Source organism: Triplophysa rosa, linkage group LG16 (assembly GCF_024868665.1).
Source record: "Triplophysa rosa linkage group LG16, Trosa_1v2, whole genome shotgun sequence".
Taxonomy (NCBI): domain Eukaryota; kingdom Metazoa; phylum Chordata; class Actinopteri; order Cypriniformes; family Nemacheilidae; genus Triplophysa; species Triplophysa rosa.
This window is the reverse complement of record NC_079905.1, coordinates 5706621-5720643: the sequence shown is the minus strand read 5'-3', so window position 1 is coordinate 5720643 and position 14023 is coordinate 5706621. Positions and strand designations below refer to the sequence as shown.

Sequence of the window (14023 nt, the reverse complement as noted above, 5' to 3'; positions counted from 1 at the left end):
ACGATGTAAATAAAGCATTGATTGAATTGTAAGATAACTTCACAACGACTGAAATACCATTTTGAACATTTGCAGAAGACGACCAGCAGTTTTTGATTCTGAAGAACGTCGCTGATGAACTTGGTCGTGCTGCCGTCTCAGGGAATCTGAGTCAGTCCATCGGCTTCAACGTGTCGTCACTGGAGATGATCCCTCCTCCGCCCTCTTCCAGTGACCCGTCCTGGAGTCAGGTAAGATTTGAGTCAGCTCATGTTATCACTAAAGTTGCATTTCATTTTTTATAAAGATGCCAGGCAGTATTGGGTGACTAAATGAAAAGTGACGACGACAACAACTATTAAAATGTATTGAATTGAATGATGTTTTACCAACTTTTCCACTTATTTGTCTCTCAGGCGGCCACTCAGGAAGTGACTCGTGCAGACCAGCAGATGGAGTCGGTCAGGACGGTGTCTTCTCTGGTAATGGTGGTCCAGCCGGTGGCTGCGTTGTACCCTGGACCCCTCAGCGTGCAGCCCAGCATCATGGCTTTGGATTCAGAGGTGAAACAGGACTTTTGCTAAAGACATCACACTTCATGAATACTTTTTATGACCGCTAAAGTGTCACTGTGAATAAGGGAGGGTACAATTTCAAGAAGAATATCAAGATCAAGAGTATTTGAGCTAAACTGTGTTTTTATTCGTGTGTGTGTGTGCGTGTGTGTGTGTTTTCAGGGTACCTGTGTGTCTGTGGGTGTGACGAGTCTAACAATCTCAGCTGTGCTCAAAGATGCGAATGGGAATCCAGCGCAGGGACTTTCTGGAAACACCACCATCCTGTTCAGTGGCTGCTGGGCAAATTACACCGACCTCTCCATCTTAACCAGCGGTGAGTCATCTCATTTCTACAAACTGGTTGGAAGACACACATAAAACTATGTATTATGTTGCTGTTCCTAAAAAGAGTTATTAGTTCATCTTTTAGTTCCTCGCTCTCTATATCATTTCTACAGGTGGAAACTTCACGTTAGCATTTACTCTGAATGAATGGAATGCTCAGTCTAGATCCTTTACTGTCAGAGCGGTTACGACTCCTTCAGGACATCCAGCTACGACTCCGGGCCCTGTGGTTGTCCCCACGGATGACGACTCTTCAAGCATCTTTGACTCTAGTCCATCCATCTCATCAACATCTGTGTGTCTGCTCATGCTGTTAACTGCTCTACTCCTCCTGTTAAGAAAAACCTAGTAACAACTCAAACCAACGTAAAAACTACAATGTACCCTCTCTGTTCTCCCTTAAAAATTCATAATAATTACTTATTTTTGTTGATTTTTTATAATTATGATATCATGATTTCTAAGCTATACCTCTTAAGTCTGAGAGCATTCTATAATGATTAAACATTTCTCTTTTTTTGACAAAAGTTGATTTAATATGTTTTCAACTTGAATATATATATATATATATATATATACACACACACTTTCTTTATAATTATATATTTGTTTGTATGTATCACCAATAAAATCAACACATTATTCTTGTGCTGTTACGCTTTGATAAGACATCAGTGGGTCCCATCTAGAGTGGTTATCATAAACGGTCACTAGATGGCGGTAATGTCAAATTCTCACATTTTTGCAGCGTAATGAGGTGTCAAGGGATAGTTCACGAAAAAAACCCACATCTCTACATCGGTCGTCAGCTATTCACCTTCAAGTCGTTCTAAACCTGTAAATGACTTTTTTCTTTGGAACACAAGATGTTTTCAGACATGTTTGGTTACCAACATCTAAAATCGAAAATTATAAATGTTACTTAAATGCTTATTCATCTGCCTTAAATCTTATACATTGTGAAGTCATTGGGTATTTATAACTAACTTCAATATCTAAATACAATGTATGATGCTGAGGTTCAGTGCATGCAATAAATTATAGTCTGGGATAGGCGTAAATTAGATACAATCACAGAATAAATATTTTTGATGCGATTGTTTAATTATGACAGAGGACTTGGAGTTTTTATGAATGTAGCTCTGGTTGTAAGAAAGCGGTGAAGGTTTCAAAAAAATTGTTTTCGCAATCGTGAAAAACTCCAATTGCGCTGTGGCTTTAATGTTATGACCTCGTGTGCAATCCAATTATTTTTAATATGTGACCCTGCCTGTGGAAACCAGGCTAAGTGTCAAAACGATGAGATGAGAATCAAAGTTACTTTGATTTCAACCATTAATTTCAATATGATTTTCATCTTTGACAAGGCCTGACTATAGGTCAATATTCTTACGTGATTTTATGTAGAAAACAGTCACTAAATCACATCATCATCGGCTACTGTACTAGTGTAGGTAGACCTATCTTTAGTTTTTAACCAATATGGCGTGATTCTATAACATCATTTAAAATAGCAATTTATTTCAGCATTTATTATTCCATATGTATTCCATGATGAAAATTCAGATTTTCTAGTTTTCAATGACCACAAATTACTTTAAATTTTGTTACTACTTGAAGTTTATAAACACGGGTCAAAATTAAACTCACAATATATCTATAAAATATTTTCAGTGGTTAAAAACATGCTAGAATTACACAAAAGCAGCTATGTTGTGAAATGTGGCATGGTGCATCAAAGGTTCCTATAGTAAACTGGTTATTTTTGACCCGGGAATTGAGTTATTTAAATACTTTTACTATCTGACAACATATTTACATATATGTGATGTTTTTCTAATAGCCTAAATGATGTATAATAAATGATGAAATTCATTTCTTTTTTAAAGATTCAGCAAAGAAACCATCAACGTAGGGAATGAATACGGGCCAAAAACCCCATATTGTGCATTAGAAGGGTTTTACAAAAAGATATTTCTATTCCAAAAGTAAGAAAGGAAAAAATAAAACAATGAATATCTGGAATACTGAATGATGAAATTAACTTCTTGCAAAAATATAGAAAAAAAGAAACTCTTTAAAAACACTTACTTTCATGCACTTTCACGCACTTTCACTTTCATGATGAATGGGTACAAAAGAAAGATCAAATGTTTGTTGACAGCAATGTTCATGATTGACAACAAATTGAACAAAGAAAGTTTCCACCCATGAGGGCCAATTGCCTACTATAAAAGGAGGAAGTTCTTGTTGTTAGTTATAGAGTTTCCTAAAAGAGCGTGCAGGTATGACGATTCATGTAAACTGTATTTAACTTTCAAGAGCTCTGACTTTTTAGCATGCTTTGTTATTTTGTAACATGCTAATTTGTTTCAATAATTTAATTCAAATTATGTTGGGTTTTAGTTACAATATCTTTCATTAATACAATTTCACCTGCTACACCAAATTGCTGCGTATTAGCCTATATAATGGAAATAAAAACAGATTATAAGTACAATACGATTTGTGACACAAACATTTTCATTTATTGTCGGTGCAGAACTGAGACACTGCTTTGAGGCACATCCGAGTCTACCAGAGAAGATGGGGCGCGCGCGCTGGCAGCTGCATCTGCTGCTTGTTGTTTGTGAATTGCTGTGGAGCTTCGCGGGTAAGCGTAATCTTGCGTTTTCTTTATCTATATCGCTCCAACTTACTAACTCTTACTAACTAATGTCTATATTTTTCTGACCGGTTGTCTGATGGTTGTCATTTTGCAAACGAGACAGACATGAAATATAATCAATAGCTAAAGTTAATTTCGTGTCATACAGGTGCGCAGCTGGTCAGTGGGATAACCCCCTATGTTGGCAGTGTCAATGGCGGAACGAGACTGACGATAAAGGGTGCAGGTATTAATATCATCATTATAGTCAACGAAAGCATTTGTAAGGGTTAGATCAATTATGGGTTGTTTCATACCATGGCTAGGTCAAAAATGGGAAATCCCAACCGTTGGTTTAAATGAACAAAAATAGTTTAGGCTATAAAATATTGTTTTTAAAAATGATTGAATACATTTCATTTTAGAAGATGCTTTATGTTTCATAATAAATGACCGTAAAAAGAGTATACGAACGTGGTCGCGGGCCTTCTAGGATTCTTGTTATGTGATATTTGGGGTTTATTTTCCTCAGGTTTTGCTCAAGCCAATCAGCTCAGTTTAAAAGCTGATGATCCAAACATGGGTAACAGTGTGACACTGGTGTCTCGGACGAGATCTATTCCCTGTGATGTAGAAAGAGACTCTAGTCGCTCCAAACAGATCACGTGTTATACAAGGCAAGTATTACCCAGTTCAATGTTTTAATTTTATGATCACAGGCTTACATTAAGTTCTGAAGCTGTTCTAGAGAAATTCATGAAATACGAGTAATGATATTCGGCAAGAGTCAAAGTAAAATGCACATATTTTTTCTCAAATCATGTTTTCTCAAATTACTAAATGGCAACAAAAACGTTGCGCTGTGTGATTTCATCAGTTTCTAGTTCTGTAACAGAATAAAAACAGGAATGAATTGCCATGATTTTCATGGGATAATGCACGCCTAATGTGAACCTGACATATCCATAATAAAAACATCCGTTTTAAAAACAACTTCGTCTGCGCAGCCCAGGCTCCAGCCCTATAATTCAGCTACTTCACTCATTTCACATAGCTTAAAAAATAAAATGCACTAAATATAAAATGCACTAAAGGAAAAGTGAAAACAAAAGGTAGGTTAACTTTTACTTCAAATTTCAATTCACAATTCTTTTCCCTCAATTTTATTTACATGATATTTGCTCTTTTATAAAAGGGCATAATAGGTTCAATTCATCAACCCATATTTTTTCATATACAATTTGCCTGCCGAAAAGTCTTTTTGTGACAGTTTGTGATTTGTATTCTATGCCGTTTTTATTTATTACGAATTTACAATATTTACTCTAAATGAACAGACCCAATACATCATAGAAAACAATGTCTTCAGCTTACAGTTACAATGCATAACCTCAAATAACATATCATTCACAGTCTTTGCTAATTCTAAATTTTTACAAGCTAAACATTGTTTTAACTTATGGATATTGTTTTTAAAAAGGGTTGTACACACTGTAAAAAAGTGTCATTTTAATGAAAATATAATGACCTGTTAATCGATTTACCAGTAAATAACATTCAAATAATTTATTCGGTAAAAACTGTAATTAAACTAAACATAATGTTCATAATATAATAACCTTAATACAATATGTTTTTTGAAAGTAAAAAGTATGAATGACCATATTTTACAGTGAAATCTATATTGTGTTTAACACAATGATAAGCATTGTTTTACACTTTTTTAATACTGTTTAAATTAGTTGCTAGGCTAAGGGCCAGCAGGGTGGTAGTCCCCTCAGATTGAGTCAATTGATCAAGTGAAGCTCAGAATAACTTTTTATAGAGTTTTAACTTTTTTATTGCATGGTACATCAATATGCATGAATGCTAGATATGCAAAGTTAAATTCTCAGGAATAGCTTAACTGCATAATGTCAATAATATTTTTCAAACAAATCAATGCATTGTGTCTTTATTAGAGCTCTACCAGAAGATGACTATGAGATACACGTCTGCGTGGATGGTGTGCCAATTACTCAGATCTGTGACTGGTGGGATTGTAAATTCCATGTAAGTGAGAAAGACTTTATGTAAAATGTTTACTACAAGATATCCCCTCAAAATATTACAACATACTTACAATTACATGCTGTGCTTTCACAGAGTAGACTGTACTACACACCCACCATACAAAGTATTAGCCCACTCTCAGGTCTTCCAGGTGGGATTCTTGTTTTAGTTTGTAAATCTTTTATGGTACGACTTTTTGAAGGGAAGTCATCCTAACTTTTTATGTGAATGTATAGGAACTGTGGTGACAATGCAAGGAAGAATTTACACAGACGTGTACGGCAGCAGTACGGCCAGAAGTTCTAATGGTCGGAATACAAGATTTGTGAGGTCTGGAAATATCTAATAAAAATAATATGAACTATAACTTTTTGTTATAAAATATCTGTTAAAAGGTGTTTTATAATTAGTCTCATGATGTTAGGTTTATCAGATTACTGTTTTAAATTTGTTTTCTTTAAACAGGGCATACATGGGTGGCATGCCTTGCGAACTACTGAAACCCAGTTCAGATGAAAAGTAAGCATACGTAAAATAATCTAGCATTAAAGTGATGAAAGATAAGATAAACTGCATCAATTACCTTTCATTTCTTAGATATGGCCTGAAATTAGACGGTGGCGGTAGCGAATGGGGATACATGAGTTGCAAAATGACAGGAAATTATGTTGGTGAGGAATTTATAGAATCGTATAGAATATTTTTAAAATGTACATGCAATTTTTGGTTGAATAAATTGTTGTTGATCTTTGTCTTTAGGTCATCATAACCTCAGTTACATTCTGGATGGTGAATTTGGGAGGTCAGAGAAGTCTGATGTTACTTTACACCAAATTTACACGAAAGTTTCTGCATCTCACCAATGTTAGTGAAAGTCTCAACAAAACACATTTTCTTTTCTAGGAGTCTTCCAGACTTTGGGCTTTTCAGTGTCTCAGCATTGAACAAGCTCGCCATGTTCCAGACATATGCAGGTGCCGAACATTTATTCTTCTTAATGAATGCAATCTATAATGCCTGCAAAAACAGATATTTCTGAAAATCTTGGCATGTTGTTGATTCAATATGTGGTTCTCCTTCAGAGGTGTCAGGAGTTTCTCCATCTGAGGGCAGAGTGTTGGGCGGAACTTTACTCACCATTCACGGACGCTACTTTGACGAGACCGACCGGCCAGCTGTGGTTTTAGTAGGAGGTAAATTGTAATGACATTTGTTTGTGGACTGCTTAGGGTGCATTTTGAATTTCTAACTTCAAGAATTGCACTCAAATCCACCAATAGGTGGACTTCACCTATGGTCTACTCAAGGCAGTCGATTAATTTCCGCAACAATACGCAATTTTAATTATTATTATCTACAGGTCACAAGTGTCAGATTAAGAAAATATCGGACAAGAAGATAGTCTGTGTGACTCCTGGTTATGAAAAGACCAACATGACATTGTTTCCAGGTGAGAAATGAACCTTAAATATCATCTCTGAATGGTGACGGCACATTTCTGTCAATCTCATTCTTCAGTCTAACGCTGCACTTCACAAACACCTAAACCTAATATATGATGGTAACACTTTACAATATTGCTGTGATTTATTGCTAGAATAAAAAGGTATTATAAGTATAATGGTTGTGTTTACCATCACAGGTGGAAGAGGTTTAAAAATGGAGATGTGGAATAACAGTAATCCAAGCAATCTAGCGGATGTTCTCACCTATAATTCCAGCAGACCGGGTTATTCTGTACAGTGGGTGGATTCTCTGTCCTATGTGTGGACCGCTGCAATCGATTACTTTGTGGCTCGACTGAGTGGATTCTTTGTTCCGACGGAGACAGACAATTACTATTTCCGAATAAAAGCAGATGATAGGTCCATGCTGTATTTCAGCAAGACGGGTCTTCCCAAAGATAAAGTATGTGAATGATAACAAAAAACAATAAATCTGTATTATTTGATTTATGGTATGTGTATGTGATTATGTACACCAATCAATTAAAAGCTATTGATCATCCTACAGATATATATATATATATACACATACCTATATATACACACCTATATATATATATACAGTATATATAGATGTTTATAGATATATATACATATACAGGTTCATATATATACAGAATGTTTATGTTTGTAACACCTTAATTTTATAACATTTAATATGGGATGTAAATTCCGATAGCATTACCTTGTACTGTCCTGTATTCTCTTTTTTCCCTGTTAAGATGCTTAGAAACAATGCAACATTGTAAAAAGCGCTATATAAATCAACTTGATTTGAATTGTTTTATACTTTTTCCAGGTCCAGATTGCATATCAGTCTTACTCTTACAGTTTCTCCCAGAACTCAGAGGTCATGCGCTTACAGAAGGGAAAACCGTAAGTGTTTTTTTGAGCATTTAGATCACCACGGACAATCTGAATGAAACGCAAAATATAAAACACTATAAATTCATGTTATCTCTGTATAAGCTGTTATTGTTTTCTTTCTACAATATAATATCATAACAATCTCAACTTTTTATGTAAGTAATAAGGTACGAGAGGATGTGCTGTATCATGAATAAGTCATGCATGAATGTCGCTGTTAGGCACAACACAAAGCAGAGCTTATCCACAATAACACTAGCCTAGAGTACCTATTTATTTCATAAAATTGTTAACACACAATACAAATATTACCGCCTAAAAATGTGACCCTGTCTGTGAAAACCAGTCTAAAGGTTTAAAATCAACATGACCTAACAACCATCAAAGTTTGATTTTAACCATTCATTTCACTGTAATTTCAATCTTTGACATGGCCTTACTCTGTCAATATTAAATACATACAGTATTATCCTATACTTTCCTTATATTACATAGAATGATTTTATGTAAAAAAAATCAGTAAATACCCCAAAAAGGATTTGGTTTTAACAGGCAGGGTAACAAATGTAAAAAAAAGTCCCTGACCGACTGTGAACAGAAATGTTTCCGTTGCTAAGGGTGCTGGGTAATGATACACAGAATCGTTGGATGAAGCGGTTTTATCGTAATAAAAAACAGCAATTGACCAATCAGAATCAAGGACTGAAACAAACCGTTTCCTAATATAAAACAATCTGTTTTCAATGTGCTGCAGGTACTACATTGAGATTGTAGTGCAGGAATTTAATAATCAAGCTTCAGTCGACGTGGGCTTTTTCAAAGAGATCAGCCCGTTCACAGCCCAGCAGACAACAGAAGCTGTTAATGAGAGACAGCAGATACGAGCAAGCTATAATGTTTTACCTGAGAAACAGGTATGTGAGCATACAGGAGAAATTTAGGGAAAATAGTCAAATGATATGCTAGAAGGAAGTTGATGCACATGCAAAAACTAAAAGTCTCAGATACTGTACAGTTATAGGTGGTTAGTTTCAAGGGATGGACACCAGTAAGCGCCGTCCAGGAGATGCAGACTTTGAGAATCAGCAGTGACTGCTTTTCCATGGGCTTCTGTGACAACACATACTACTTTCTGGCATATGGAGATCATACAACAGGTGCATTATTATTATTGATGCAGATCAAGGAAAACATACTTTCTAGTCTTTGTTCTCCAATTGTTTGCATTCACCATTCTAATTTAGACAAATCTGTGTTTATGTATTTGTTGTGTTGTTTACCTTGCATTTTGCAGGGCCCATTCCCGTCAGTGCATCAGCGCTGGAGTTGCAGAACGCTCTGAAGGATTTGTGGACAATAAAACCAGACACAGTTACAGTCACAAAGGAGGAACTGAGCACAGAAGCACTTTACAATGTGACATTTAACTCAAATAGAGGTGAACTAAACAAAGACCATAATACACAGTCAATTCCTTAATAGTTTCTCCTGAAAGCATCTGTGCTAGAGCGACAATGAAATCTATTTTTACATTACACGTGGCAGTCATTTCTTTTCATTTACTAGTGACACGCATCAGCACTTTGTTACATGTATTGTGACAGTGACCGGCACTGCATGTGGCCAACACTAATGTTTGGTAAAAATATTAACAAAATAGTCTCTTTTAAAAGCTTGTAACTGTGTTGATCTCAGGTGACTTTGAGGATCTTCAATATTTGACCATGGGGTCAGATGTAAACATCACAGTTACTGAAGAAGTCAAAGGGAAGGCCAGTCTGGAGAATTTCACACTACTGTGGGGCGGCGTCCCATCACCTCCTATGACATATAATGCATCTGAGACTGAGGTTTTTATTTGTTTGCATTTGTGTTCAAATGTCAAAACATGTTATGCTCTTTTTACATGTTTTTGACACTTTTGTGATTAAAGGTGCTGGCTGCACTAAATGTGATGGTCTCAGCTAAATGTCCATCACAGATTCCAACCACTGAGAACTCCAACGTGAAATTTTTCAGAGATTATGAGGATGGTAGAGCAGTAAGTACTGCTTGTGTTGATAAATCAAACCAAACTATCATTTTTGTGTTGGTAATAAAGCTGCATCCACAGGGCTTGAAATTACAAAGTTTTATCACAAGAAGTTACTTTGCCCAAACATTGAATTTATAACTTTCACTGTCACCCAGATATCAGGAACCCTGGTCACTAATTCTGAAGCTTTCTGTGGCCGTTGGTCTTTGAGAAACCCATATTATATATTCCACTATTCTGACTCCCAGCACAACCCAATAGCACTACAGACATACAATACTGTAAGCATCAAACATCTCTGCAACTAGAAATAGATAGAAAATAAAACTCAGAAATGGCTAGACATTTCTACATTAAAATTTGTGAAAATTTTATTTTTATTTTAGTTCTGCTTAGCCTACAAAGGCCGACTGATGAATCAACTTCAAGTGATGTTAATTTACCAGACCAACGCAGGTTATAACACGGAAGTGACTACACAAATCTCTGTGCAATTCGACTCAACGGATACGTATGTTTATTGCCCTTAACATAATTTCATTTTAGATTTTTCAATCGGAGTATCTGTTATCTGCTATATAAACACACTAAATCCACAACCAGAGTAATTTTTTGTTGTCTTGTGGGCTTAAAGTAACATCGCTTTGGTCATTCTCAGGTGGACATACAAGTGTGTGGATCTCCTGGATTCCCTTCAGCAAAGATTTACAGGCTCCAACTATAGACTTTTTTGGCTGAATTTGTTTGGAGAGAACACCAACTCTGTATACTACATAGATACTGTTCACATTGGACGGGCACTGACTGCTTTGGACCCAAATGGTATTTAGGAATACTTTTTTTTAATGCTTGTGTAAAAAGACTGTAATTTATTTTGGATTATGATTCTGTTTTGTACACAAACTGGATAAGATCTGTTCTAAAACATTGACTGTTGTGCCTTCTTCGTGTGTTTCTCCTCAGTTATAGTGCAGGGTAGACGGCCACCCGCTCTTGCCCGCTCAGGACATTTCATCTCCAACTTTGCAGTGCGCAAACAAGCAAACGCTTCCCAAGTCAGTTATGAGATCACAGCATCACCGTACAATTGTGGCTTTGGCATCCCATTGCTTAAAATCGCCTTTCTACAGGTGAGTTAAAGGAATTAGTTACGGCTAAAACAATAATTCTGTCAACATTAAAGTCCCAGTGAAACGCCTTGGAACGTGCAGCATTATTTGATGTGTTGATGTAGTTTCAACTGAAAAATGCAGATAGGGTGAGACGGAATATCTAGAATTTTTAGTGCGCACGTTCCAGATTGTCAGTTTTGAATGCTTATATCGTCCTTAAGGCTAACATATTTTTGATAAAAAGGAAAAACTTTCATTTTACATTTACGCATTTGGCAGACACTATACATTGCATTATCCTATACATTTGTTTCTAAGTACATGCAATACCCTGGGATCGAACCCACGACCTTGCGTTGTTAACGCAATGCTCTTACCACTGACCTCAGGAAAGCTGTAAAATTTGGCTTTCACGAAGGTACAAAACTAAAGATATAAACTAAACAAAAATGAAATTAATAAATTAATAAATAACAGTAGAATTATGACTACTAATGCACTAATGCATTATTGTTGGTTGGTGAACAGGCAGTGCAGTGTTTTATGTCTTGGTTACTACTACTCTCGCTTATAAGTTAGTATAATGATTTTCTGTAAACATTGACTTAAATTACAGAACATTTAAAACCTATTTTCCCACAAATATTTGTAGATTCATATTTTGTACAATCAGATTTTAAGGCTTGATTTAGTGCTAATGTTTAAACCTAGGACTGGGTTAGGGTCTTGTGAGGTTAGAAGTAAAACATTTCTGATATGAAAATATAGGGGTTAAGGAAAATATAAACACATGGTTCAATCATTTTTTTACAAATACATTCTCTGAGAGTTTAAGTTTAGATGAAAAATGTCACATCCATAATGCTGCAATAGCCATTTTCTTTAACAGAAGCTAGAAAACAGCACAGAGGACCTACTGATTCAAAGCCAGGACAATGCCACAGTCACCATTACCCGCCCTCAGAAAGCCACCCCGCCACTTACTGGAACCTTTAATGTGGAGATCTACGGTCGACGTGTTGAAGGTAAACATGCTGGCTACAGGTTTATTATCTGAATTGGTTAGCTCACAGAAATTCTTACACCGTGTCTACACAGGACGCGACGTGACACGATACAGGACATTAGAAACACATTGTATTATAACTTTAAATTTTGTCTACACTGCATGTGGCTCGGCGCGATGCGACAAACCCACCATGTCGTGCCACGTCGTGCCGGTCGCGTCCGGAGTAGACAGTGCTATAGTTGCACAACAGACTTTTGCTCATGACAAGTAATAATACAAGACATGTATTAAATGGCAAATAACTGTTTTTTCATGTCTTTGGTGTGGTGTTTGTACCTCAGGTCTGCCAGTAGACATCAGTGCTGGGGACCTGCAGTACGCACTACAGGGGATTCCAGAGCTCGGCCAGCTGGAAGTGCAGAGATATGGAGATTGTACATTTTACATATGGGACATCCGGTGGCTCACCGTCCCTGGCAACCAGCCACTGATCAAGGCAAGAAACAAACTGATAACGTCAAAGCAGAATGACAACCATATGCCAACATTAATCAATGAGAATGAATTAAAATGAAACTCTGGCTTTTGCTTAAAGTTCATGCCTCTCAGATTTCTCTGATAATAATTAATTCTCCAGAATTCATATAGAAATAGATTTAAGTTACCCCATAGTCTATGCTTTCCATTTTCATTGTGTAATCTTAAAGGAATACTTTATGATAACCAGATTAATTCCTCTGCCGTGGTCGGCGTGAACCCTTCAGTGACATCATATAAGATCGAGCAAGGAGGCCTCTTAAAACAAAGAATTATGGGAGACTTTCTCCGCATCCCATCAGATAAACCACAGGTGCTTCTCTCACACACTACAGATTTTACCACAATACTTGTATGTTCACAATGTATAGCTCCTTTTAAATCTGTTTCCTCATGTCCACTGAGTGTGCAGATTTCAATAGTGTTACACAGCGTGTCAGCTGAAATGGCTCATACAAAAGCATGAAAGGTTTGTTTGTGATACAGAGAGGTGTACATTACCCCAAAATAAAAAATCTGGCATTAGTTACGCCCCTTTATGTTTTCAAAATCCTTATGAATATCTTTAGACAAAAAAAAAGGTTGCGCATGAGTAATGTGTACCAGGGCTGTCCAGCATGTACTACAGCTTTGTACGAGGAAAAGAAAATGATATTGCAGCTTTGTATGAGGAAATATTTGGTTTACTGGAAGTCTTGCGGCACAGTCTTGCCTGGCCGCATGGGTCACCATTTACTTTGATTGTCTTATACTACAAATCAAATCTTATACTTCCTGTGTTCCTTTGTGGTTTTTGAAAAATAAAGCTAGGTCGCAGAAATGGGTTGTGGACAACAGTGGCAAAACATGCAAAATGCAACAAACATACGTATAATCATGCATTTTGGACAACAAAATAAATTACCTTACATTTTAAAAACCTTTTGAGGCCATACTTTAAGACGTCTCGGGAGCATTTACATACAGGTATGATACGTGTATACTTACATGCATGTTATTCATAAGGTGGAGGTCTTCATCAACGGCATCCCATCATGGTGTTCAGGTGATTGTAGTTTCACATGGAGTGAGTCTAAGACCCCAACGGTGACTGGAGTTTCTCCTACAGAAGGTGTAGTATTCATAAAGTTGCATGTACAATCAAAGCTGTCATATCTATTTGTTTTACCATGTTACTGGTATTGTAATTTAGGTTCCAGTGGTTTGGCAACTGTTCTTAACATAACCGGATCTGGATTTGATGGTGGCAACGTTACTGTAAAAACTGGTGATGTGGAATGCTCTGTCCTGGAGGTCACCCGTAAGTGAAAACCAACAAGCTCTGAAGATCTTTTTGTCCCATGAAAACAAAATAACAGTTGTGTAGCTCCTATTCAAT

General features: G+C 36.5%; 1 protein-coding gene and 1 pseudogene across 1 annotated transcript in view; both read left to right on the top strand.

Moving 5' to 3' along the window:
* Positions 1-1502, top strand: part of LOC130567192 (fibrocystin-L-like) — a 33706-nt gene extending 32204 nt beyond the window's left edge. The window contains 4 exon segments of the mRNA XM_057355141.1: positions 76-230; positions 396-542; positions 717-870; positions 995-1502. Coding sequence (XP_057211124.1) covers positions 76-230; positions 396-542; positions 717-870; positions 995-1230 — 692 coding nt within the window. The 3' untranslated portion in view covers positions 1231-1502.
* A 1929-nt stretch (positions 1503-3431) lies between these two features.
* LOC130566747 (fibrocystin-L-like) overlaps positions 3432-14023 on the top strand; it is a 33342-nt pseudogene continuing 22750 nt past the window's right edge.